The sequence below is a fragment of the Monosiga brevicollis genome, genomic scaffold (genome assembly GCF_000002865.3).
Source record: "Monosiga brevicollis MX1 MONBRscaffold_17 genomic scaffold, whole genome shotgun sequence".
Lineage (NCBI taxonomy): Eukaryota > Choanoflagellata > Craspedida > Salpingoecidae > Monosiga > Monosiga brevicollis.
In genome coordinates this window covers 762441-788270 of record NW_001865054.1, presented here as the reverse complement: position 1 = coordinate 788270, position 25830 = coordinate 762441, and the positions used below count along the sequence as shown (strand labels likewise).

The window sequence follows — 25830 nt, the reverse complement described above, 5'->3', positions numbered from 1 at the left end:
TGAGGCGCTCGAGGCTCCTTTCCAGGTGTTCATGGTTTGTCTTTTTCTTTTCTTTTTTCTTTACCTAGCGTCTTTTTCTCGGCCTGGCCGAGCCGGTCTCTGTGGTCGCTGCTGGTTTTTTACGTCCTCCTTTTGTTTTCGAAAGTTTTCTTCCTGTGTGTTGATCGTGCGTTGCTTCGGTGGTCCAGGCTTGTTTGGGGCGTCTTTTTTCGTGGCTTGTCGTTTTTTTTGTTGTTTCTTGCGGCAATCCTCGGACTTTCTCTCTTTATCCTGGGGTACATGGAGCGCGATCACGTTGTTTTCACCTCTTCTCCCAAGTGTAAATGAACCGGTTCTTCGATTTGTTCTGTTGTTGTTTTGCTGCCCCTTGACGGCCATTCTCCGTTTGGCCAATTTTTTTTTTTTTTTGTCCTTGCAATCGCTTACTGAGCTCGCAGCGGAGGTACTTTTTGGCTGACCCTGTCATGCTGCTGTCATGGTGACAACATCCGCGATGAGAGGCTTTGCTGTTCAATTGCATGATCTTTCGATACATCCACTGGGCACTGAGCACCAAGAAGGCATGCTCGCCAATCATATTATCATCTCCAACACCGCCAACATGAAGCGAAACAAAAATGTCATGTCCAACGTCACGATAACACAGTCTGAGGGATTGATTGTTTTATACAAGGCGGCGCCTGCCAATCCAGGCCCATTGATTACGGACAAAGACCACCCTCAACATTCGCGTACGCACATATATACACACATACATGTGCAGCACATCAAAGCACACCAAAGGCCTCTCTTGGTCTTTGCTTCAACAATCGACTTCACCATTATCGTCGTCTTCCCCTCGAGAGCCCACCGGCGTCACAACTCCTTGGGTGGAAGATGTAGCTGCCGGGGCCAGAGGGGCCACAACTTGCAGAGCCACCTGGACCAGGCCAAAACCTGGGACCATGAGGCGTGTGGTTCCGTCCGATGGTGCTGCCATGCCCTGGCTCACGCGTTGCTCTGCCAGGGCCAGAGCCATCTCGCACTGCTCAGCATGAGCCTGGGCTGCCGCGACACTTGCCAGCGCCTCAGCAAGCTGGGCCTTGAGCTGTTGCTCGCGAACCAACTACATATGCAGCGCCAATGTCAATGAGTTTGAGGGGCATAGCGGAACCGCGGCGGAGGGCAAAACAGTCATGGCACGTCCACATACCGCAGTGGCCATGGTTTCTTCGTGGTTCTTTGAAAGCGTCTTAAACTCGATCGAACGCTCGCCCTGCAGTTGTTCCTACCAATTTAAGAGGTCGAATGAATAAGCTCACACCCATTTTCATTAATCAAGCAACGATCACCATGGGCACCACGCTGCCTGTCACCAGCTGTCGGGCAGACTGACCAGGCTCTGTTCGGTCGTGCGCAGCTGGGTCAGCAGGCGTTGCCGCTCATGCTCCAGGGAATCGATGGTGGCACGATTACGTTCTTTGACGTCGACCAGCTCATCTTCGCGACGCTGCTGTGCCTCTCGCTGTGCCCGAGCCTCTTCGGCCTCCCTTGCTCGTCTAGAAGCCCCCCACCCCAGAAGGTGAAACAACGTGGTGAGTGAAATTAGCGGGTACCCACACACGTCGCTGGATCACAAAGCGGCCCGAGGTTGCTCACGTGTTTTGAAGCTGGGCGAGCTGATCCTGAAGAGCCCGCAGCTGGTCAGCGTGAGCAGCACGTTCTTGGGTCAGTTGTGTAACCAACTCCTCGGCCGTGGGTGCAACCTCGTTGGGCACCTCAAGGGCCTGGGTAGGGGCCACGGACTCGGCAGCGCCATTTACTTCCTGTGAGGATTTTAGCTGTGTCGGTGCTGTGCGGGTGCATGGGGCCTCGTTCGAAGGGAGAGCCTCGGTGTGGACGGCGGGCGCCGCTGTTTGGAGTTCAGGCTGTGGACAAGGTGTGGGTCTGTTGATAACTGGCATGGAAGACTCGGTGGAATGCATCATGCTCACGGGTTCGGTTCGCTCCACGGGCGCGGTCGTCAGGCGCGGAGAGGCCGGACTGTTGCGGCCCACAAGGCGCGGCTTGAGGGGCTTGGCCGGCTTGCTAGGCGCCTCAAGCGTGGCGTCTGGGCCATAATAGTCTTGGATGGCTTTGCTGGGGTCAGACTCCAAGGGAGCCAAAGCGGCGGCAGTAGAGGCAAGGTTATTTTCGACTGGGTGAGGCGCCACAGCAGGGTTCGGTGTGGGAGTAGTCTGAGGCACGGGTGCTGGGGCGCGGATGCGGGCCTTGATTGGTGGAGTGGTCGTTGCTGCCGAGTGTTGCTCCTCAAGAATGGCTTCCTGCCGCAGCTTCTTGGGTACGGGCAAGGACTTGCCCAGCTCGGCGATGGAGCCAGTCGACAGCTTGCGGCGAGACTCGGGCACGCTATCGGCGCCATCGGACAGGCCACAGTCTGATGTCCGCCGGCTCCACGCAGGGGAAGCAAAGTTCGGTGCTTCCCCTTCTGTCGGCTTGGGTGGCTCAGCGTGATGGAGCATGACCTCAAGGTGTTGTTCTGTCGGGCCGGATGCGGTCACGGGTTTTACCGCCACCTCCTCTTCTTCTTGTGCTGGTTGCGACTTGCTTGCGAGGCGCTGCGAGCCTGTGCGCGAGCCTGGGAGTGGTACCGTGTCGACGTCATGCAGGGCCTCGATTTCCTCGGGTCGAAGATTGGGAACGTGGCGTGCTGCAGCCAAGGCACCCGCCGGATCAATGGTCGGCATTTCAATCGGCACTTGTTGGGCCACGGGCGCGAGGATGACCGGCGATGCTCGTTCATGATCTGACGAGTGGCCATACTCAACATCAGAGTCGTCGTGTGGGCCATCAAACTCAGCCAGGGGGTCAAAGTCAAGAATGTCATCCTCGTCTCCTTCCTCCTCCTCATCGCTGCTCTGGGGGCGTGGACGTGGCTTGCTGTCACTGCGCACACGCGGTGGAGGCACGGGCGCGCACGTGGAAGGAGGGGCTGGTGATTGAGGCTTGGGTGGCACGGGAGGTCCCACGATGCGGGGGGAAGGGTTGAGGTGCTCGCGGGATCCAGCACGTGACAGCAACTGATCTTGCGAGGATTGTTTGGCCAGGTCATTGAAAGCATGAATGAAATTTGCCACAGTATGGGTGGACTTGCGAGGCGCTCGACCAGGCGTGGTTGGGGGCGATGGGTTGGCCGGCAGCGAGGTTCGCTTTTGTGACTGCGTTTGCACCATACAGTCCATGTGGCCCGTGTTTTTCGTGAGTAGACGTGCTTTGACATGATGAATGAGTCAACCCATGTTGGAGAGCAGTCGAGACGATGCGAGCAGCCAGAATTCGCACCATCAAGTGGGGACGGTGTTGAGCTGGAGTTTCAAGATACTGCAGAACTGATTTCCATTGGTGTTTGTCAGTTTTGACTAGGACGACGCCATCCACCAAGTGGCAGCAGACCGCTTTGTCCCCGTCCCGCAGCACGTAGTATCCTGTTCAAGGATGACAGGGGCACCGGTGAGATACGCTGGGCAGCAGAGGGCGCGGCATATGCTTGGGCTCGGGCCCAACCTGGGCGCTCGATGCGGAGGGCTTGAGGATCTCCCTGGGCGTTGGCCAGGGCGCTGCGCAGCGCGGCGAGCATGATGGTTTCATCGGCCACAAGCTCCGTCAGGGGCGTGTCACTCAAACCATTGGCGGCTGCCTCCACCTCCAGGAGTCGGGTCGGCAACATGCCCTGCTGGTTGCGCAACAACATGTGGATGCTAGCGCCCACGATGGCCGTGAGGATGGAGGTTGGCGCCAAGGCGCTATTGGTTGCTTGCCCGCTGGCTAGAGCAGGCCCTTACCAGTTGAAGACGGCTTCCTTGTTCTGCCGTCCCAGAAGATCTTCACAGTCGAAGAGCTGCTGCTTGTCCATAAACTTGCTGGCATACGCCAAAAAGCCGAGGACGTTATCTCGGGCAAAAAAGCTGTCCTTGGTTGCCTTGGAGTTGCATTTCAGTCGTGAGGCTTTCCAGGGTCGACCCTGTTCCTGGCAGAATCTGGTCTGCTCCGTGTCCACTATGCGGGCCAAGCGAATCAAGATGACGCCCGTCTCTGTTGTCCCGGAGCATGTTCAGAATTGCACAAATGAGAAGGTGAATGCACTCGCTGCAAAGAGAGGCAGGCACATGCGTCTGCAGGCAAACGAGGCACGCACGAAGTTGTTCAAACAGGTCTCGAGAACGCAAGGTTACAACCAGGTGTCCTGCAACAGTGAATGATTCGGCGTGGCGTGGCAGGGCGGCGGGTGTGGTGAGGGCTGATCGGGGTCTAGCGCGCGGCAGTGCGCTATCACGGTGAGGCACAGGTAGCTACTCGCTCTCTTACGGTTGATCCAATCGGCTAGATCCACTTGCAAGGCTTCAAAGAGCTGGAGCTCCGACGCCGAAAAGCTTGTGATGCTGACGGAACCCACCGACTTGCGCTGGTCTGAGCGGCGGGTTCGTGACAAGCGGTCACGCAGGGTCTGCATCATGACGCTGGTCGTCACAGTCGAGACAGCTGTAAGCACCTGCGCAAGGAAGCGAAGGACAAGGGGGGCAAAACGGCGCTATGAACAGCCGTGGGTGACCGCATTCGTGCGTAATGGCGGCAAAGCGGGCGCGCGGTCAGCGGCCGGGGTGGACGCGTGCGTCAATTACCCGAATCAAACAAAATGCAGTTGTACTTGTGGCCGGTCAGGCGAGCCGCTCGCTCGCTCGTGCGCTTCACGTTTGGCAAACGAGCCCACACAAACCACAACACACATCCATGTATCACACACTACCACTGAGAAGGTACCTTTCACATCACCCCCCCCCCCCTCCTCTCCTTCGAGGTTTTCCCTGCCTGCCAACAACCATACGGTGGGGGATCGGCATCCAGTGCGCGGATCTCAACCATGTCCGCCATCACCGCCGTCACCGCCATAGCTTTCAAGGTTTGGTGGCTCAAATATGCAAGCCCTCAAATGTAAGTAAAATGATGACAATCTGACAAAAATATCGGTAACACACACATGCTCGTGTCTTGGTCGGAAAAGCCGGTCAGGGGAATGGTCGATCAGAACGTTCAATTACGTGGGTGGGGATAATGGCGTGGGTCAAATCATAGTGAAGTCTCATGCTCATCCCAGGCCATCTGAATCTAAAAAAGACCGAAAAGTTTCGTCTCTGTAAGTGGTTGGTTACCTTGGGTCTTATTAGACTGGCCAAAAGGAGTGTTGCTGCGCTCACCTGAGGGCGAAAGTTTCCAGAAGAAGGCAGGGCAGTCAAAGCAGTGTTCACCGACGACGACGAGGAGAGGCTGTCATGGCGCTGGGGGTTAACAGTGTGCCCCAAGGGAAGCACCGTTTCACTCGCCAGAGTCAGGGTCGGCTTGCTGGCAAGTGGTCGGGGCGCCGGTGGGATGTAGCCTGCCTCGAGCTGGTCTTTGAGGTCAGCAAAGGAAGGCCGCGCGCTGGCCGCGCGCTGCCAGCACCAGAAGCAAAACTCGGACAACAAGGGATCCACGCCAGGCTCCATACTCAGCGTGCTCCCTAATCATGTCCCATCCACAATTCCAAACGTTGCAGATCAAGCGGGCGTCGGTTCAGTGGTGCTCTGGCATATGTTTTAAGCATCAACAACGCGGTCCTCACCTTGGAGCAGCAGCTGAACAATGTGATGTCCATCCAAGCTACCATAGGGCGTTTGTCCATGATGCAGCACTTCCCACACCACCACGCCCAATGACCTGCCGAGCACGAGTCGTCAAAGGACGGAAGCTCAAACGAAAGGCGTGATATGGCGGCAAGTCTTTTTTGAGATTCGGGAGGCGACATGCACGTACCACACATCAGATGCCTGGGAAAACCGGAGCTCTCGAATTGCCTCTGGGGCCATCCATCTATGACATCAGGGCAAAGGCCATGATGCATGTGAAGCGACAGAGCATCAAATGCGTCTTTGTGATTGCATCTCCACCACATATACCCATACCTGAAGGGCAGACCGTCCTTGCCGCGACTGCGATAGTAATCGTCCTTGGATACCAAACGAGACACTGTTCCACGTTTGGCCGCACGAGGAGCAAAGAATGAGCGGAGGAGACGAGTGAGGGAACAAGAGAAAAGGAGAAGCGGCCGATTGTGTAGACGTACAGCCAAAGTCGGCGAGACGAATCGAAATAGGCTGCAGGCGTGCAACAAGCACGTTACGGGCAGCCAAGTCGCGATGTATGATGCCTTTGGACGCCAAAAATGCCATGGCAGAGCACATCTACGAGTTTTTAGCGAGTGCAAGTTGGTAAGTACACAGCTGCCTGGCCACGAAAAGGCACTCGCTCCCCAGTCGCACGCGCACCTGGAGTGCCACCCGGCGTTGAACCGCTACGGACTGAAGTGCACTGTGCTGCTGCACCAATAGAGCCTTGAGCTCCCCAAACTCGCAATACTCGCAGACCAAAGCGCAGTGTCGGTTCACAGTCGAGCTAGAGGGTGACCCGCCAACATGGGACGCCATGAGCTTGTCAAGTTGAAACGCCATTTTGAGTCAGACTGGGATAAAAGGCAAGTCAACTCACTTGGGCAGGCACACGCCGTGGAGTCCAACAACGTTGGGATGGCTAGCAATCGCCTGCAATACCATGGCCTCTTTTAAAAAGTCCGAGAGTGCGTCCACCTGCAGCAAAACAGAGAGCACAGCGCTACCAAGGTGAACACACACAACGCCCTGCGCAAAGGCTTTTGTCAAGCATGTAAAGTGACACACGGAGGTCAAACCTCGTTGAGCATCAAGTCCACAGGTTCCTTGACGGCCACCAAAGAGGTCAGCTTGCGGCTCTCGTCCTCAAAAAGCTTGGCCTGCACATGCGCATGCAAGCCTCAGTGAGAATCCTCAGTACATGATGGGCTGGCAGCGCCGACAGGCCAATTCGTCGAAAAAGCATTGCGTTGTTGCGCGCGAGTCTACCTTGAGCACTCGGCCAAAATTACCGGAGCCGACGACCTCAATCACCTCCATCTGATGCCTAAGAGCATATCCAGCCCAATAAACCTTGTGTGCCATGCAAGCTCTTGCATAAAATCGATGCCAACACAGACACAGACACAGACACTCACACAGACACACACGCAAAGTAGCATGATTGACAAGAGGAAACAGACGCAACGCACCACGAGAGTTCATGCAAAGCCACAAAGTTGAGCGCAGGATGAGCCTCGCAAAATATGGCAATGGCCCGGTCCATGGCGGTTCGATACGACGAATGCAGGGCTAAGACGGCATGGCGTTGGCCAGATCGCCGACGCATCAAAACTATCACAAAAGCAACCAGGGCCAGGCACCCGGCACCTCCGGCCACCGCGGCGGCCAGAACAGTAGGGTCGGACTTGCGGCTGCTCAAGACAGCTGGCGGACGCTCTGTTAGCTCAGGCAGGCCCGTGGTGGTAGAGGCCACGTCCCGAGCAAGGGTGCTGGATAAATTACACACAGAGGTGTCAAAATAATAGTCAAACGTGGGTGTTTGCCAGATGTCGGGAGAGGTTTGAGGGCGGGTGAGGCTACGCGCGTCGAGAAGGCCACCCTCGACGACACCCAGCACGTGCTGAAAGCTCATGCCGTTGACCACATCACCTCGACCATTGCGGCGCAAAATGCCTTGGCCTTGAAAGGCTTGAATGCTGGGGACGTAGTATCCGCGATATGACAGGTAGCCCAGGCTAAACTCAAAACGCCGCCAGTCCAACACGATGCCACGGCCGGTGTAGCAGTCGGGGAGGGGTGAGGAAGCGTAGGCCGTGCCCTTTGAAAAGGTGACGGTAAGATTGCGAGTGCATGGGATGTAGGTGTTACCCAAGTTGGGCGGAATATCCGAATAAATATCAGTCAAAGCTTGGCAACCACCTTCGTCGCGGCCGTTGGTGCAATCGGGGACGCCATCACAGACTTGGGTTGGAAAGATGAACTCGCCTCCCCACGCGGCACGCTCCTCCGGGCTCATGCAGGGAATGATGTCGTCCCACTCTGGCTCGCAAGCCATGGCATTGGCCTGTGGGCAGTGTGAGGCAAGCTTGTAGTCGGAAATGGATTCGTTATTTGCATCCAACCACTCATTTCCGGAGCAGTTGCAAACAATGTCGTAGCTGTAGCCGTGGGCATTTGAGATGCAGTTGACACGGTCGCTGAGGACAATGGCGCCCATGGTGGCTTCTTTGCCGCGAAAGCCAAGGCTGTGAAAATCCAAGATGGGATAGAGGGCTCGCATGGACACAAACCACATGGAAGAGGTGTTGTAAAAGGCCAGATTTAAGCTCAGTAGATCGGCAGATTGAGGCAAGAACTCCGAATCGAGCAAAAAAGGGCCGTTGAGGAAGTACATGCTCAGCTCTTTTAGGTTGGGGAGGCGGGACCAGTTGAAGGCCTGCATCTCCGACAAAGCCAACGCGCTGACTTGCATGACCTCGAGTTGGGGCCAAGCCTGCTCCATGTGGCCGATAATTCTGCCTTGAAAGCCGAGGTCAGAGATGGTAAGGGTTTTCAGCTGCAAGATTGACCCCACCAATGTTTGACATCAGGCACAAGAGGGTCGGAAGTAAGCCGAGGCGATGGACCAAGCGGGTGCGTTGAGATTGAGTCACAGGGGGTCAATGGGGGCTCATTGGTCGAGCGTACCTTGGGCCACCGGGAGTTGGCCAGGGTGACGTTGAAGGTGCCAAAGCCATTGAGGTTGACCAGAGTAAGTTCGGCCAGCTGCATGACCTCAAGACTGGGAACGTCAAAATAGGGCAGACGACCCAAGAGGACGCTGTTGATTGCGATATCGATGAGCTTGTCGTCGCCGGCAAAAAAGTCATCGGCCAGGGTGTAAGCCCGGCCGGAGGTGGTGAAGGAGGAGAGGGAAAATTGCGTGAGCTCAGTCAGGTTCATGGCGATGCCTTGCTCGAGGCGGAGGTTGAGGTTGTTGATCGTAATGTCTTGAACGTGGAGCGGCAAGCCCTCGGGGAGAGAATTGAGATCCCGGCAAGGGTTACCGAGGGGAATGAGGTTGCGGTGCTTTTCGCTGAGTTCAACAACTCCGGGGTCTGGACAGTAGTCGGGGCAAAAATCACAGATGCCACAGTCAAGGGACGAATACCACTTGCCCTCGTGGCAAAGGGCGGTGCCATTACGAGTGCTGTGAGGGTTGGTTCTGCTACAAAACAAAGGGCAAAGTGCCCCCTCACTGAAACTTGGGCAGTTGGCCGAGGGAAAGCGAGGCACGAGCTGTGGGCAGTCGGCGCCTGCACCTGTCCAGCTGATGCTGAGTGCAACCAAGGCAACAGCCCAGGCCAGCTGGGCCATACTGGCAGTCTCCCCACCTCAAGACAACTGCAGCGTCCTGGTCTTTTGTCGCATTTCTAGCCCAGGCCTGGCGCCAGCAAGAGCCCTATCCCACCTCCAAGAACCAAACACGCTGGCCACCCAAAGTCAACCCTCAAGTTCAGCCCGAGGAGGTTTGAGCCCGAGGAGGTTGAATGAAGCCCGAGGTCAGCAGCAACACCCCCTTTTCAAATGCGCACGTCAACGTTGGCCGCAAAGATCAAGCCAAAAAACAAAACCACACACACACACACACACACACACACACACACACACACACACACACACACACACAGAAACGTCTGACAATGAGACAATGAGGACTGAAGGAGAGACATCCATGGATGTACATCGGATGTACGTACATATGGACGAGTGGAGAGACTGTGTGATATGGGGATCGATGGTGTTGGGCTGCTGGACTGGTTTGACAGACCGGCAAGATGGCAGACAGAGTGATAGACAGGTCAGCTATCAGGTGAATAGGCAGGCAGGCAGGCAGGCAGGCAGGCAGGCAGGGAGTCTGATGTCAGTCGTTGTAGAGACGCGCAAGGGACCTTCTGACTGGCTTATTTTGATTCCCCTGGTTGATTGGCTCTCGACCAGCCGCCGTTTGAATTGGCTGAATGCACGAGGTTGTTGTTAATTGGGTGGCAGATCGAGGAGGGTGAACAGGCCTAGTTGGGCCAGCCACGCGAATGGGGTACCAAAACACACGGCGTGCTGAATCGATTAGAGCTCTCTTTTAGGGGTCACACAGGATGGACGCTCATAGTGTCTGCTGTGATGGGCCTCTACAGCTTGCTAGGAAGCAGGCGGGCCTGTAGGCGATGCAAAATGGCTTGCATGTCGCCGGTCCGAAAGCGTTTGTCAATGTGGTCCAGTTCAGTGGCGACGGCCCGAGCACGGTGGGCGCGCTCTGCAGGGGGAAGCAACATGGCGCGGTAAAGCAGCCAGGAGCCCCCTTGGTGGGCATCACGAGCGGCGCCTCGGCGTAAGAGTGCCAGGGTGGCGTTGAGTACGTCTGTCGCGGCCTGGTTGGAAGCCTGTGGTGGTGCGGTATCGTTGTCCACGGGCTCGAGGACGTGGCTATAGAGACCCCGCTGGTAGCATTCCTGTGCTGAGAGGGTTTCACCAAGAAGAAGCAGGCGGGTGCTAGCCTCGATACCGAGGCGTCGCGGGAAAGTATAGCTTGAGCCCAGCTCGGGAACGACGCCGAGGGCGGCAAACGGGGTGCTGACACTGGCGCTGGGGTGGGCGATCACAAGATCACAGTGCGCCAGAAGCGTAGCACCAATGCCGATGGCAGGGCCATTGACTGCCGCCACCAAGAGCTTTTGAAACTGTATCAGGGCGTCCATGAAGTGCCCAACAGGTAGATCCCGGGAGCGGCTCTGCGCGCGTTGCACCGGGTCAACGGCCGTCAAGTCCTGACCCGCGCAAAAGTGAGTGCCCCGCCCCGTGAGCACGACGGCATGAATATCGGCTGTCCGATCGGCCTGGCGCAGCAGTGCCGTAAGACGCTTGTACATGGCATCATTGAGCGCGTTACGCTTGCGTTCCCGATTCAAGGTCACCACCATCAACCCCTCGGGCCGAACCACCTCGACCTGCACCGCCTCGGTCTCCGTCGCCATCTTTGATCAACATTCAATAAAATAAAACACATCCACGCAAAATAAAATGAAAATGAAAAAAGTATACAATCTGACATTTTCGTTGTTCTCGTTCTTAGCCAAGCAGCTACCAACTGTGGTAACCTATCAACCCTTGCCACCCGGTCAGTGTGTGTGTGTGTGTGTGTGTGTGTGTGTGTGTGTGTGTGTGTGTGTGTGTGTGTGTGTGTGTGTGTGTGTGTGTGTGTGTGTGTGTGTGTGTGTGTGTGTGTGTGTGTGTGTGTGTGTGTGTGTGTGTGTGTGTGTGTGTGTGTGTGTGTGTGTGTGTGTGTGCGTGTGTGTGTGTGTGTGATGTTTCAACGTGTGGGCATTTCGATCAGATAGATGTGTGTATGGTGCATGTGCATGTGCATGTGCATGCTGTTGTTGATGATGGTTCCAAACATCAACATTCATTCAGCCAAAAATCACACACAGCACGAGGAAGACTGGCTGGCTGGCTGATGGGTTGAGGTGGAGATGTGCCGCCGCATGGAAACCTGCACAAGCGTGTTACAGAGTGCCATAAACGGCAGCGCCAACGAAAGGCAATGGACTACCAGCGTGCATCAACAACCATCCAGCCCACCTCGCCCAGTAGGGAGAGAGACAGACAGACAGCACATGATGTCGTTGTCGAAGTGTTTTTTTTCAAATGGATGACAACACTGTCTCGAGTTGCATTTTCTTTTGTTCGGACGACATTTTGCTTCTTTCTCTTTTTTTTTTTTTTTTTTGCTTTTTTTTTTGTGGAACGAAACGACAAGTGAGGTAAGATTCAAAACGGCAGTGGGTGCGTTCGGCTCAAGGAGGAAGGCATGGGGGAAATGCAGGACGTGGAGTCGGGCTTTTAATGCGTGTTGGTTCTGCGTGTGTACTTGTCCGGCTATCTGGGTCTGTGTGTTCTTCGGTCACATATAACACAGGCACACGGCAGTAGCGCAGATTGGTTGTGCCCACCAAAAGGCAGACGTGTCGTGTTACGAGCTGCCCCAGCTGAGGGTAAGTCCGAAGCTTTGGACGTATCGTGGGCAGAGACCAATCAACCTCAGCCCCCACCCGACGTACCTGTGCGGTCAAATATGCCATTCACGGCCCCGGCACCTGCGCCTCTAGATCGTGTCCTGATTGAGGACGGGTGGCTCAGTTCACTGCAATCATGAGCTTCCAAGAAGTGTGCAAGGCGCTCGAAGAGCTGTATCCCGAAGCCGCTGCCATCCATGATGGCAACAATGCAGATTGTACGCTGGTTCCAACGGCCTGCACCTGCCCCCTGCCTTTTGCATCTTGAGACCCTTTCTTCTTTCTTTCGCGCACTCGCGCACTCGCTCACTCGCTCCCTGTTGTCGGTCGGTGTGTATGGCCATGCCATGACGCCTGGTACAGACATTCCGGAACTGGCAAGCGTGAACTCAGACGTACGATTGCGTCGTTGAAAATGCCCGCCTTGACCTCGCCTTGCCATCACCGCATCACCTCATCTTGCCGTCAATTCTTTTGCAAATGCGCAATTTTAGCTTTTTGGCATTGCTGTTTGCTCGTGCAACGGTGAAATTTGGCACATTGGAGACACAGACATCCCCTACACATTTCAATCCACCATCAAGCCCCTTCTCTACAACGTGGCCATCAATCTGGTACCATTTGCCTGTCCTCCCCCACCCAACCCTTTTTTTCACCCCTTTGCGCCGTCTGCGTGCCCACCTAAACGCTCATGATCGCCACTTGGCCCCCAGGTCGGCGAGGGTGAGGTCCACAAACACATTGGCTGTGAGCCCTCTGGCCAGCGATTTAACGCGTGAGTCGTTCGTTGCTTGGCCTTTCCCAGGCGTTTCCCTTTCGTGCACCCCATCCTTATTCTTGGCGCCTAACCGCTCACGCCCACAATACCTCACGGCACCACATCACCCGTGTAGATTCGTGCTGGATGAGGATGGCAACCCACACAATCCCTTGATCAATGCTGGCGTATGTCCTCTCCCAACCCTTGCTCATTCGTCCACATCCACGCTCGCGCTTGCCTTGACTCCCCGCCCCTTCTCTCTGGCTTGCGCCTCAGGCCATCATGTCATCAGCCATTATTCGGTCAGAAGTCCCAACACAAGTGGACAGCTTCAAAGCCGTCAAGACATTTGCTGAGCGCTGCGCGGGCCTCGTGTCTCCGGTCCAATTTGACAACAGCGTTTTCCTCTCAGAGCTCAACACGGCCTCCCGCAACTTTGCGTACGGATAAGACCAGAGTGCTCTCTTCGAACCGTTGTGTCCCCCCATCGCTCGTTTGAGCACCTATGCCGCCAACTCACAGCCATTGGTATTGTCTTGTTTTGGGGGGGATGCTTGTGGCGACAGCCTGAGCTACTTTATGCGCGAGCGCAGCGACTTTCTCAAGACCGTCTCGATTGAGCGGACTCTGGAACTCTACTTTTCCGCATGTGCCCTCACCATCAACTGCAAAGGTCGGATGATACCCTGTTCCTTGCGCGTGGCAGTCGGGCAAGGGCACCAAGCCCGTCTTTGCAGCTGTCCTCACATGGAGCCAGTTTCTTATTCTGCATTTGCCTTTGGCTGTAATGACGCATTACCACGGGTGCTCCCCCTTTTTGCTTTCGCTGTGCAGGTATGGCCACGGTGGCTGCCACATATGCCTCTGGTGGCACCTGCCCTGTGACTCGTGACCAGGTGATTCAACCAGTCCATGCCAAGGACACGATGCAAATTATGTTCAGCTGTGGCATGTACGATTATTCGGGGCGCTTTGCCTTCGAAGTCGGCATTCCCGCCAAGGTGAGTGGCCCATCCTCACCGTGTCCGTGGCAAGACAGCTCCATGCCACTGGCCATCCCTACCACTTGCTTTTCGCCTGGCCCGCCTCTTCTCCTGCTCAAAGTCTGTCATCTGCATGGCGACCGATGTGCAGAGCGGCGTGTCGGGAGCGCTGATGATGTCAGTGCCGGGCAAGTTTGGCATTGGCATCTGGTCACCGCGCTTGGACAAGCACGGTAATACCGTTCGTGGATTGTGGATTGCCAAGAAGCTCGTGGAGCGTTTTCCTCAGCTGCATCTGTTCGGCAACGCCGTTGAACGGGCCAAGGTGCGCCACAACCGCATGGCTGGTTATTCTAGTAGCAAACCTCCCAATGGTCTGGGCGTGGATGCTGGCTCTCCACAGAATGCCTTGGAAAGGCAACTGCGCAGCGACCCGGGCGTTCCTGGTGCACAGTTCTTGATCCACGCTGCTGCCACTGGCAACATTGAAACGGTTTGTCTGGTCGTGGTTTCGTGGTTTGCTCTGAGGGGGCCGGGCCACCCTGTGGATACGCTTGTCACCCACTGACCTGCGCTTGGCATAACAGGTCCAAGAATTGGTGGACAAGCAGAACCTCGATGTCAACTTTGCTGATTATGACGGCCGCACGGCTCTTCACCTGGCCATGGCGGAAGGTGCGCGTTTTGCGACGAACTGCGTCTTGGCGCACCCAACGCGATAGGCAGGCAGTCAACCACATTGACACGTGGACCAGGGCAGGGATCTCACACGGCGCGGGCTGTACGATAGGACACGGCCAAGTGGCTCGCTTCCTCCTGGACCGTGGTGCGGATCCCGAACGCAAGGATCGTTTCGGTGCCACCCCACGCTCAGAAGCTCTCAGCACTGGATTGTCCGGTATGTGTTTAGGCACGCGGAACGCCCTCAGTTGCTTTTGTGCTTGGATAACTTGGATTTTGGCTCTTCCGTAGACCTGCTGCCACCTTTGCCTTTGAGTGCTATGAGCAAGCGCAAAAACTCGCGAATGTCCAACAGCCCGGCTCGGGACCGCGGGACGCTCAAACAACAGTCCTCGCTCAGCTCCAAATCAGACTCGAACAAGTCGAGCACCACGGCGTAATATCCCCAGACATCTTTTCAATGCATAGTATTCTGTGTTGTTTGATTTGTTTTGACCCCACGACCAAGTTGCCAGGCATTTGGACTGGACCTCGCAGGGACAAGGCCCACATGAGTTTTTTTTGATAACCTGTGTGCGTTGTTTTGAACCGCCACTCTGTCCAGCTGAGCCCACAATCTCGAACCACCTCTCTGTTTGAATCTAGCAGTAGCAAAACTCTTTCTCTTTGACCTCTAGTTTTTGTGCGTTTGCCTGGTGACCAACATGAGGAGATAAACAGAGAGGTGAGTGAGAGAAAGAGAGTAAACAATTCACAGATGGCACCGATCCGCTATGCTTGCCTTCAAGCCTGGGAAATTGGGAACGAGAATGTTTACGCTCCAAAAAAGCCATCTCTCTCAAATAAAAAAAGCGAAGATGATGTGATCTGTGGTGTTTCGATTTTTTTTGGTGATGTCACCGAAACTTTTTGTTGATGTTAGAGTGTGTGATCTCTCTTTCTCTCTGTGTGTTCCTTAAGATGGGCGGTATTGGAATCAACTATGGACGTTGTGCTTCTCCCCCCTTGCGCACTGGCACTGTGTTGTGCCTCTTGCTACTGGCTCGATGTGGCATTTTTTTTCCTGCCCGACGACTTTGCGGTGGTGAGTTGATGTGGTAGCTGTGGTTGATTGACGGCTGGGGATCTCTCACACCCGTGATCTCGTGCCGCTTATTGAATTTACAGTGACGCTGATCGTCGACCTTCCACCATGTACAAGTTGGCTGTGGCAATGGCCGTGTTGGCTGCCGTCGCTTTCGCACAAGAGCGCCCCAAGATCTCCGAGGATTTTCTCGCCGTCATTGATGGTGAGTTCTGCCGGCTGCCACTGCAGGCTTGTGCTTGCGTGTATGATCATTCCTCGAATCGGCGGCGCCAGCGTCAGAGATCGCTGGGCTTCTGACCCGCCTGGTGCTGCGTGGAATTGAATCGCGCGTATAGTCGAGCGCCACGATCGCGAGGGTCTGGTGTTTGGTCGCGGCTTCCTGGCCAGCGATGTCGAGGCCCAAAAGGCAGCCGAGCGTTATGATCTTGACCTGAACTCCTCCTCTGGCGTTCACCGCGTTCTCCACGTCTTCATGTTGCAGCGCGCCGATCTCCACCGCGAGTACCAGATTGACTCCGAGGACATGCACGATTGCCACGAGCGCGATATCAGCGATCGCCTAGAAGCCCCCTTCGCCTGGGTGGAGCATGCCTCCTACATTGGCGAGGTTACGCACCGTGGGGTCACCCTCCAGGGCTGGCAGTTGCGCACGGCTGGTGTCCGTCTCCTCCTTGGTGTCAGCCCCAACAACACCAACACACCCGTCATCTTTGAGCGCGAGTCTGGCTCGGAGCTGACCCGCTACTACTTTGCCGAGTTCAACGCCACTCGCCCCGAGTCAAAGATCTTTGACGTCCCTGAGGAGTGCCACAAGAGGCTCAACCTTGGCGCCACCCCCCAGCGCCCGGACATCACCGAGACCTTTACGGCCATCTTCGACCTTGAGTCCCGCGATCGCGAGAACAAGGCCATCTTTGGCGAGGGCTTTATGGGCCATGATCAGGCCGGCCAACGCGCCGTCGAACGCTATGACCTCCACCCCCGCGAGTACCACAACTTTCATGTCCTTGCGCTCGAACGCGCTGACATTCACAAGGATTATGAAATCTCTTCCGAGGACGCTCGCGATTGCCACGTTCGTGAGCGCCCCGACCCTCTGGAGCCCCTCTTTGCCTGGGTCAAGGACGCCACCTACGCCGGTGTCGTCACCCACCACGAGCTTACGCTCGATGCCTGGGAGTACCGCGTGGGCGGTGCTCGTGTCATGCTTGGTGTGGCGGCTGGTGCTCCCAACACCCCTGTCGTCCTGGAGCGTGAGTCTTCTTCTGACTTTGCCCGTTATTTCTTCACTCAGTTCAACGCGACCATGCCCCCCAGCTACATCTTTGAGATCCCCGAAGAATGCCAACACAATGCCTCGACCTTTTAAGCCCACCCGGCGAGGCTATGCATGGGCCCATCTAAGACGCTCGTGTGACTTTGCTTTACATGCAATTGATTTCGTTTGACGTGACGGGTGTCGACAAGGGGTCAACAAAACGGGTTTTGTGTCAATTCAACGAGCCGCCCTTGCATCGCACCGGCAAGTTCACACAACAACAATGCACAAAAGATCAAGATGCACACGTTTACACACCACAAAGACGCAGGCAATGGCGTCCGCTGAGACCACGGCCCCATTTGGGACAGGCGGGTAAACCCAATTGATGGCCAGTCTCGAATTTCCTTGGTCTGCCAGGCCGTCGTGGCTTACTCCTCGAGGCGCTGCAAAATGGCCTCAACCTCCTCCTTGCTATACAGATGAAAGGGCTTATCCGCCTTGACGGCGGCCACCTCCACGTTCTTGGAGGTGATGACCTCTTCCATAACCTGCTTGAGCGTAGAGAGGGCCAGTGTCTCGGCATCTGCAAAGGACATTGTTGCATCGTACTTTTCCTGCAGCGTTGACTGTGCGCCCTGCGAGCCTGATCCAATAGCCTTGGCGTCAAAGCGAATAAACGTGCCGCTGGGGTCGGCGTGATACAGAACCGGGCGCTTATCGGTGCCTTCTGTGTCCACGCCAGCAAACAGCAGCGCCACGCCAAAAGGGCGACTCTATCCACAGGAAGAACAGGGAGGTAAGTGCAAGTGGCGGTCACCAACATGAGCATTAGTAGCAGATGCTAAAGTTCAACACTGAGGACCGTGTAGGAGCGAGGTGACCAAAGCCACTCGCGCAGGTGATTTGGACACTCTTGACAAGCAACGCACCATGGAGCCTGACTCGGCATCCTCGCCCTCGCCAAACTGCATGGCCAGGTTACAGACGGCCTGCGTGACAGATTCGACGCTCATGGGCTCGTTGTATGTGAACCAATAGTTCTGTGCTTCAACGCGGGCGCGCTCAATCAGGGTTCGCGCATCGGCCGTCAGACCGGACATGGCGCAGGCAATATGGGAGTCAATCTCCACAATCTTTTCAATGCTAGAAGGGTCCATGAGAGGAGAGGTGATGCGCTTTTCAACCGCAATAATCACGCCTTCCTTTGTCTGAATACCAATGGCTGTTGAGCCCAGCTGCGAGGAGCCCACAGAGGTGGGAGGGGAGGGAAGCAGACCGACGCAATGAGGTGGCGCCACCGCGGTTCACCTGACACGGCCATACCGGCCGCTCAGAAGCCGCGTATGGAACAATGGCGGCTTGATAAGACGACGCACCTTGATGGCCTCGATGGCATACTCAACCTGGAAGATACGACCCTCCGGAGAGAAGGTGTTGACACCACTGAAAAGAATGGATGGGGAGCATGACCCAGCCAAGTGAGCAACCACAGTACCATTGCGACCACGTCACAGGCTCCATGAGCAGGACACGAGAGTTCATCCCAGATAGCGCAGAAACAAGATGACATGCCCTTGTACCGTCAACCTTGAGGCTGACAGAGAGGGCCAGTGCTTTTTGAAAAGGCCGACGTCACAACAAGTCAGTGGTCGTACCGGTCATATTCCGAGCGGGTCAAAAACATGGTGATGGACGGGGGTGTTGAAAAGAAACGACACAGAAAGCTAGCTTGTCACGGGCTCCAAGAGGACGTGGACGCCAAGGTGCTACAACCACGCGCAGGCCATCCAGGGGGGGGGCACAAGTGAGACGAGACCAGGTTGAGCAGGTAGCTCAGGAGCCAATGCCCGTTGTGTGAGGCATCTTGTCGTCGGTGACCATGCAAACTCGCAGCCCGCGACCCAAGATGCGCCCTGAATGTGTTGCCATGGCTCTGCACATTTCGTGCATTCGGCCCTCTGGCTGCCACATCCTTCCCATCCATTCCGCTGCCGTCACGAGCTGCCACATCATTCATCGAGACAGCCAGACGTACCACAAGCAAAAGCACACTGGCAAGCAACAACACACAACACACTCTTTTGCGCCACCTTGTGTTCTTTGTCTTGTTCAGTGGGTGAATGAAACAAAAGGAAAAGTGTTCAGCCAAGACCTCGGGGGGTATGACACTTGGTAGCTTTCAAGTTAGATTGTCAGAAAACTGGTTTGTCTGACATCGATGTCTGCTCTGCTTTTGAGTGTGTGTGTAGTGTCGTGTTGTGTTCAAAGCGCTCTTCCGTGTGTGCACCATTTTGCGCGCTTGATGAGTTTAGCTCGCGCCTGACCGTGACCGGGACGATGGGACGGAAGAAGAAAGGGCGTGCGGTTGATGTGCGTGGCTATGCGACCAGTAGTACGGCGCCTGCACCGGCGCCGGTGTCAGAGCCAAAATCGACCCCGGATCCGGCGCCGACAAAGCCCGATGAATTAGCTCAAGCGGGCACAGCCACAGACACCACGATCGAAGAACCCGCAGCAGCTCGCGCTGCTTCGGTTGTTGCTGAGCTGCAAGTCGACACCGCGCCCACAGATGGCGAAGACACGGCGGCGCCGCCCGCGGCTGATGATTGGACAAAAGCCCTGGATGCCCCTAGTCCTCAGCTGCGCTTTGAGCAACTTCCGTCCGATGATGTGCTTTTGCTCTCTGCCAGCCAAGAGGCAGCCTTGGAAGCCCTTTTGATGCGCGTCTTGCCACACTGGAATGAAAATCACTTCATCTCTCAGCTCATCCAGGCCACTCAGTCCACCGCGCAAGCAGACGCCGCCCGCCATTTATTGCCGGCGCAGACAGGCATCAGCTCAGCGGGCACCCAGCCCCCAGCCGCCCTCATGGCCCTGATAGACCAGCTGCCCCCTACTACCCTCAGCAACTTGGCGCAGCACTTGCAGCAGGCACTGCAAATGGAGCTCCCATCTACCCTTGGTCTGACGGAGGACTCATTTGCTCGTGGCCTGCGACAAGCCTATGATGATCTTGTGGCCCTGGGCTTTGATATCGAGGATGTCGAGGCAACCCTCCGAGCTGTGCCCACCGCCAATGCGAGCCTCCTGGTTCGGGCCCTCCTACTGACGCCAGACTGGCGCCGCCTTCCTGCTGACCTCTTGAGTACGCACCAAACCGAGGCACGCCGCTGGCAGGAACGCGAGGCAGCTCAGCACCAGGCCAAATTGAACGCAGAGGCTGCCACTGAACCACCCCACACCACGCCCCCTGAGGAGCCCATGAAGCAGCCATCGGTGCCTAGTCTGCGCCCCCAAAAGCCACAGGCCGACACGACCAAAGCGGTAAAAGCGACAAAAAAGAAAAAGTTTGACACTAAGGCTTGGATCCTGGCCCGCATGGAGGCCGAATCCAGTGGCTCCGAGAGCGATGACCTGGATCAAGACGAGCTTCTAGGGCATGGACAAGCCAAGGCCGTTGTGCGGCACACCCATGTTGACCTGGAAGCATTGGCTCTGGAGCTTGCTGAGCTGCTGCGCGATGCTGCCGATGCCAAGCAACGTAAAGATTCGGAGATGGCCAAGCGCTGTGGCCAACGGATCGGCAAAATCAAGCGTGAGCATCCGAACCTTGTACCGGCTGTTCTCGAGCCCAGTGCCGGCCTCTCGTCAGACCCAACACCCGCAGAGGCCACAGCGCCACGGCCAGTTGCTGCAGGCGCACGTGATGACGTACGACCCGACGCTGACCAAAGCGGCAATGACAGTGATGGCGCTGGCAGCAACCAGAGTGCACTTGATTTTGACTTGCTGGACGAGCTGGTTGACGCTGCTGATGGGTCAGCAGCAAACTCAGCAGCCCCGGCCCCTGCTGCCAAACCTGCATACCGCCGCTTTGATGCCAATGTCCAAAAGTGGCAAGGCGCAAATCCTGAGCAATTGTTAATCCAATTTGCCAAGCAACACTTGAGCAAGGACAGCCGCCCACGCTTCACGAAAGCAGCCGTGGCCCCTCAAGGCGCGCGTCATGTGATGACTTGTTGCTTGCAACTTCAGCCCCAGCGTCGGACCAACCTGAAACTCGACTTTTCCGCCTCATCTGTCGCCCTTGGCCGCTGGCCAGAACCACTCTTGCCCATTCAGGGGGATCAACTCCAAGTGGTCAGTCAATTGGATGCGCCAGATGGGTCCACGGCACGTCACCTGGCAGCGTTGCACATGCTTTTCGTCTTGGACCCGACCTCAAACGCTTACCAGCAGCTTCACCGAGCATACCGAGACCTCTGGCTGGAGTGGGTGCAGAATCAAAGAAATGTCAGGCTTGAACAGCTGCGTGAGGCCAACGCCCGACGCGAGGCCTTTGTGGCCAATCTTGTCCAGACCACGCCACCCGCTTGGACCCAACCCAGCTCTACTCTGAAGACCTCTAACACCATGCATGCCCTGGACGCCTCGGCTGCCACCCCTGTCTCATCAGAACAGCCGTCGACACTTCACCAGAAGAGCCGGAACTCACCCAGTTGGGATTCAATCACGGCTCGGCCCGGGTACAGGTACGCGTTCCACCGCCTGCGTAATGGGCCTCTTTGCACCTCCACGTTATCCTCTTTGGTTTACGAATCGTGTGGCTACCCAACCATCCACAGGAAGCTCTTACCGGCGCGCCAGTCTTTGCCAGTACATGCTCGCCAGGAAGAAATTGCTCGCATCATTGCAACCGAGCGCGTGACCATTGTGGCCGGTGAAACCGGCAGTGGCAAGTGCGTTCTCATCCTGCGTGCACAGTCTCGTTTTATGCCCCAGCAATGCGTCGCCTTTTGACACACGAACGCACCCCTCACCCCAACATCTCTCAGATCCACTCAAGTACCACAATTTGTATTACAAACTCTTTTGGAATCTGCTGGGCCTGGCATGATCCTTTGCACCCAACCCCGCCGCATCTCGGCCGTGTCCATTGCCAAGCGCGTCAGCGCTGAGCTCGGTGATCGTGATGTTGGCGTTTCTGGCAGCCTCTGTGGCTATCACGTGCGCACCGACCGCTGTGTGGCCCCAAGTACCCGCCTGGTGTACTGCACCACCGGCATTGTTTTGCGCATGTTGCAGGGGGACCCCAACTTGCGCCACGTGGCGGTGTTGCTCATCGACGAGATTCACGAGCGCACTGTACAGTCGGACTTCTTGCTCGTCATGCTCAAGGCATTGCTGCCCATCCGTCCCGATCTGAAGGTGGTCCTCATGAGCGCCACGCTGGATGCCGAGCGCTTTGCAGCCTATTTTGCCCCATTGGCCGTGCCTGTTATCAACGTGCAAGGCCGGACCTTTCCCGTCGCCGAACATTTTGTTGAGGACATTGTCGAGACCACGGGCTACGAATGTGACCCTGAATCTGACTATTACATTGAGCGCCGAATCTGGCGAACAGCCACTGTTGCTGTCAAGGGTGAAAATGGCGCGCGTGAGTTGCATCAGGAAGAGTGGCTTCAAGAAACGGGAGACGAGGCTGCCGACCGTGTCAACCTCGATCCTGAGCGCTATTCAGCGATGACGCAAGAGACCATCGACGTCTTGCGCACCAACGTCGTCAACCCAGAACTGATCGAGACCTTGATCGTGCACCTCGCCACGCATGAGGTACGCCTGCGTGTGTACAGCCCCACGAGCATTGACGGCCCATCGATTGACTTTGACAAGCACTGACACTGGCCTGTACATTTGTGACTTTGGGTGCTTCTTCTAGCATGACAAGGTCGACGGCGGTGCCATTTTAGTCTTTCTCCCCGGCCTCAAAGAGATTCAACTTGTGTACGAACAGCTACAGGCTTCGGCGCTAGCAGTCAAACGCCAGGTGCGATTGGGGTGGAAAGTGGTTCGCTTTTGATTCATTGTCGTGCACTGGCTCTTCTCGATTTATGGGTGTCTTTGTCCGACATCCTCCCTTCTTATTCTGACTGCAATGGCGATAGCTTGAGATTGTACCCTTGCACAGCGCTCTCAGTTCGAGTGAGCAGCAGAAAGCCTTTGTACATTTCCCCGATGCCGTCAAAGTGGTGCTTTCCACAAACATTGCTGAGACAGGTACGACCCAGACACCGTACTGCCACTTGCCCTGCCTGAAACTCTTTGTGTGTGTGTGTGTGTGTGTGTGTGTGTGTGTGTGTGTGTGTGTGTGTGTGTGTGTGTGTGTGTGTGTGTGTGTGTGTGTGTGTGTGTGTGTGTGTGTGTGTGTGTGTGTGTGTGTGTGTGTGTGTGTGTGTGTGTGTGTGTGTGTGTGTGTGTGTGTGTGTGTGTGTGTGTGTGTGTGTGTGTGTGTGTGTCCTTTTCGTCCTTTGTGTCCTTTTCGTCCCTTTTGTCATTTTTTTTGTTGCTGTTGGGTGCGTTTGCCCTTCATCTCATGGACCTCTTCTGCTACAGGCGTGACAATCCCAGATGTCACGGTCGTGATCGACACTGGCCTGGTGAAGGAGCTGCGGTACAAGGGGCATTCGCGCATGTCACAGTTGGCGCTGACACGTGTGTCGCGCGCCAGCGCCAAGCAGCGTGCCGGCCGTGCGGGGCGTGTTCGTGCGGGGCACTGCTACCGCTTGTATACACAAAGTGAATACCGGGAGCTATCAGCGTATACAAGGCCTGAAATTCAACGCGTGCCTCTCGAGGAGCTCTGTCTTCATGTCCTATCTACCACAAGCCATCAGCCAGCAGAGCTGCTGGCCAAAGCTCTTGATGCCCCGGCCCCGGCTGCTGTGGAAGAGGCGCTGCGGCACTTGTTCGACATTGACGCAGTACAGGAAGATGCCGTGCGCTTCTCCAGTCACTGGTCACTCACACCGCTCGGTCATCGCCTGAGCCGGCTGCCGCTGGACGTCCATATTGCCAAACTTTTACTCGAGGCACACGCATTGGGCGTATTTCCTGCGGCCCTGACGTTGGCCGCCTTGGCGAGTGCAGAGGATATTTTCGCGGCCCCCTTGGATCAACGGGACAAGCTCAAAAGCTGCCGGCTAAAATTCGAAGAGGACGCTCGAAGTGACCTCATGCTGGAGCTGCATGCATTTGTGGCTTGGTGCCGAACACCAAAGGCAAAACAAAAGGCAATGCTTTTGAGCAACTGCCTGCAACGACATCGCCTGCTGCAGGCGAGCAGTATCCGCGACGATCTTTACAAGACGTATCGCAATGCAGAAATGTCTGGCACCGCGTCTGACGCGCGGCCCCCGCCACCCGAGCGTGCACCGCCCGCCTTACTGCGTGTTGCGCTGTGCCGAGCACTGTGGCCGCAGGTGGCACGTCGCGAGGTATCAGCAGCCGATGCTCGGGGTTGGAACCTCACGTTCCACCGCGGGGTAGCAGGCACAATCCATCCTGGCAGTTGCCTGCGAGCTCACCCCGCTTCCTCGCGCTGGCTCCTCTACCGCAATCGCCTGGAAACAACCAAGTGCTTTGCCACCGAATGCACCAGCGTGGAGCCCTGGCAGCTGGTGGTTGCTGCTCGCCGGGTGGACGTGAATGCACTTGGTGGCCTGCTGACCCTCGACCAGTAAGTGTCGTCTTGTCTTGCCTGTTGAATGGTGCTTTGCACTACGGATTCCTTGCCTTTAGCCTCAAGTCACGTAACCCCCCCTCCCTCAATGTGACTTTCCCTACTACGCATAGATGGATTCGCCTGCGCTGCAATGGCCGGACAGCCGTGCATCTCCTGTTGCTGCGCGTTTGTGTTTCTGCTCTAGTTGACGGACATGTGACGGCACCGACCGAACAGGAAGCGCTGCGCGCACTCCTGACGCTGTTGGAAAGCTCAAACCCAGCGACATGATGTCGGAATTCGTAGAATACCATCAGATGAAGAGTTGAGTGTGAGAGAGTCATCCTGGACCAAGCAATTCATTCATCCGGCTGTCTTTTTCTTCATTTGCAGTTCGATGCTTCAAGCCGGCTTCTTAACCGGCACACGCCGCTCATCACAGTCCCCTTGAATACATCCACCATGTGGCCCAAAGTTCAGCCGGCGCCTTGAAAATCGTTTTTCTTGTTTTTACATGTTTTTGTGTTTGAAAACAAGAAACCTTCCTTCATTTTTTTTTTATTTTTTTTTTTTGGAAAAAAAAGAACGACACGACTCGACATGGGAAAGAACAAGGGCAAGGCGGCCAAGCCGGCGGCAGCTACACCGGCGGCTGTGCCCGCGGCAGCCGAGGGCGAAGCAAAGAAGAAGAAAAAGCAAGCAAGCGAGCTGGATGATATCTTTAGCACATTGCAATCGGCGCCACAGGTCCGGTGTTCGGCCCGTGGCACGCCTCAAAGGCATGCACCACGTGGACTTGTGTTTATCGCGCCGCTGACCGCTAATGTGATGGGAATCGTTTGCTGCTCTTCCAGGCTGACAAGAGCGGTCCCCCGGCTACGAAGCAAGCCAAGCATATGCCACAGCCTCTGTCAGGAAAGGGGGCCAAGGCTGGAGCTGAGGGAGGCAAGGCGTCCCAAGGCGGTGCGAATAAAAAGAAATCGGCTGCCTCTGTGGCCGCTGGCCCTCAAGCTCAAGTGAGCGATGATGATGATGATGATGATGATGAGTTCCGTGACGCACGGGGCAACCGCAAAACCAGTACGCAAAGCCCTTCCAGTCCTTGCTTGGTATACCGACACCAATGGTTTTGGTGTGGTGCTGAAAAGACTTACGGTGGCCGGTGGTGTTTAGAGCGCAAAATGGTCGACGGACTGCGCGTGTATACCTACGATGAGCTGGGTATCCGTGCTGATAGCGGTGGTGCGTGGGCGCACCTCCTGGTGACAAAACAAAACGAAAAGCGACGTGTGTTTCAAGCTTCCCTATGTATGGCTCACTGCGGGTCTGTCTGCACCGTGAACCTTGACCTCTTTTAGGCACACCGGACTGTCCCTTCGACTGCCAATGCTGCTTTTGAGCGAGGAATGGACGCTCGTCAACAAGACGCAGCAGCACGGCATGAGCACAGCACGACACCAACAGACTCAACTGGGCTGGGATGGGAGTTGATTGGGATGGCAATCATGTCTTCCTGCCTTGATCATTTAGGTTGCGGGCAGACC

The 25830-nt window shown here is 56.1% G+C and overlaps 6 protein-coding genes across 6 annotated transcripts; 3 read left to right on the top strand and 3 right to left on the bottom strand.

Moving 5' to 3' along the window:
• Window positions 1-802: 802 nt before the first annotated feature.
• MONBRDRAFT_27155 (uncharacterized protein) lies at window positions 803-9317 on the bottom strand (the record flags this gene model as incomplete). The annotated part of the gene is made up of 19 exons (XM_001747481.1): window positions 803-1105; window positions 1193-1267; window positions 1376-1538; window positions 1639-3197; window positions 3322-3464; window positions 3544-3737; window positions 3822-4071; window positions 4345-4528; window positions 5232-5533; window positions 5636-5730; window positions 5827-5883; window positions 5976-6039; window positions 6137-6254; window positions 6339-6465; window positions 6559-6656; window positions 6758-6838; window positions 6948-7005; window positions 7151-8517; window positions 8649-9317. The coding sequence occupies 19 exons, from the start codon at window positions 9315-9317 to the stop codon at window positions 803-805; spliced, it is 5907 nt and encodes a 1968-aa protein (XP_001747533.1).
• An 812-nt stretch (window positions 9318-10129) lies between these two features.
• MONBRDRAFT_9867 (uncharacterized protein) lies at window positions 10130-10972 on the bottom strand (the record flags this gene model as incomplete). Its single annotated transcript, XM_001747480.1, has 1 exon — window positions 10130-10972. One exon carries the CDS (start codon window positions 10970-10972, stop codon window positions 10130-10132), a length of 843 nt encoding a protein of 280 aa, XP_001747532.1.
• A 1177-nt stretch (window positions 10973-12149) lies between these two features.
• MONBRDRAFT_27154 (uncharacterized protein) lies at window positions 12150-14877 on the top strand (the record flags this gene model as incomplete). Its single annotated transcript, XM_001747575.1, has 12 exons — window positions 12150-12231; window positions 12377-12408; window positions 12508-12627; window positions 12727-12788; window positions 12907-12958; window positions 13050-13213; window positions 13340-13446; window positions 13608-13774; window positions 13908-14249; window positions 14344-14431; window positions 14547-14654; window positions 14729-14877. 12 exons carry the CDS (start codon window positions 12150-12152, stop codon window positions 14875-14877), a joined length of 1473 nt encoding a protein of 490 aa, XP_001747627.1.
• Window positions 14878-15629: 752 nt separating this feature from the next.
• On the top strand, window positions 15630-17005 carry MONBRDRAFT_37896 (uncharacterized protein; the record flags this gene model as incomplete). Its single annotated transcript, XM_001747574.1, has 2 exons — window positions 15630-15726; window positions 15860-17005. 2 exons carry the CDS (start codon window positions 15630-15632, stop codon window positions 16891-16893), a joined length of 1131 nt encoding a protein of 376 aa, XP_001747626.1. The 3' UTR covers window positions 16894-17005.
• Window positions 17003-18900, bottom strand: MONBRDRAFT_35217 (uncharacterized protein). The gene is made up of 5 exons (XM_001747479.1): window positions 18876-18900; window positions 18441-18551; window positions 18162-18228; window positions 17715-18020; window positions 17003-17558 (listed from the first exon to the last, which is right to left on the bottom strand). The coding sequence occupies exons 2-5, from the start codon at window positions 18467-18469 to the stop codon at window positions 17214-17216; spliced, it is 747 nt and encodes a 248-aa protein (XP_001747531.1). The 5' UTR covers window positions 18470-18551; window positions 18876-18900; the 3' UTR covers window positions 17003-17213.
• A 222-nt stretch (window positions 18901-19122) lies between these two features.
• Window positions 19123-25777, top strand: MONBRDRAFT_27151 (uncharacterized protein; the record flags this gene model as incomplete). The annotated part of the gene is made up of 10 exons (XM_001747573.1): window positions 19123-21317; window positions 21411-21524; window positions 21621-22398; window positions 22505-22612; window positions 22731-23079; window positions 23179-24301; window positions 24871-25033; window positions 25141-25366; window positions 25460-25610; window positions 25645-25777. 10 exons carry the CDS (start codon window positions 19123-19125, stop codon window positions 25775-25777), a joined length of 5340 nt encoding a protein of 1779 aa, XP_001747625.1.
• Window positions 25778-25830: the final 53 nt, after the last annotated feature.

Coding starts and splice junctions, on each gene's coding strand:
- MONBRDRAFT_35217 (XM_001747479.1), bottom strand. CDS start 18,469: ATGTTTTTGACCCGCTCGGAATATGACCG. Junction 18,021..18,161: donor ATGCCATCGAGGCCATCAAG/GTGCGTCGTCTT, acceptor GGCTCCTCGCAG/CTGGGCTCAACAGCCATTGG. Junction 17,559..17,714: donor ATGCCGAGTCAGGCTCCATG/GTGCGTTGCTTG, acceptor TCCTGTGGATAG/AGTCGCCCTTTTGGCGTGGC.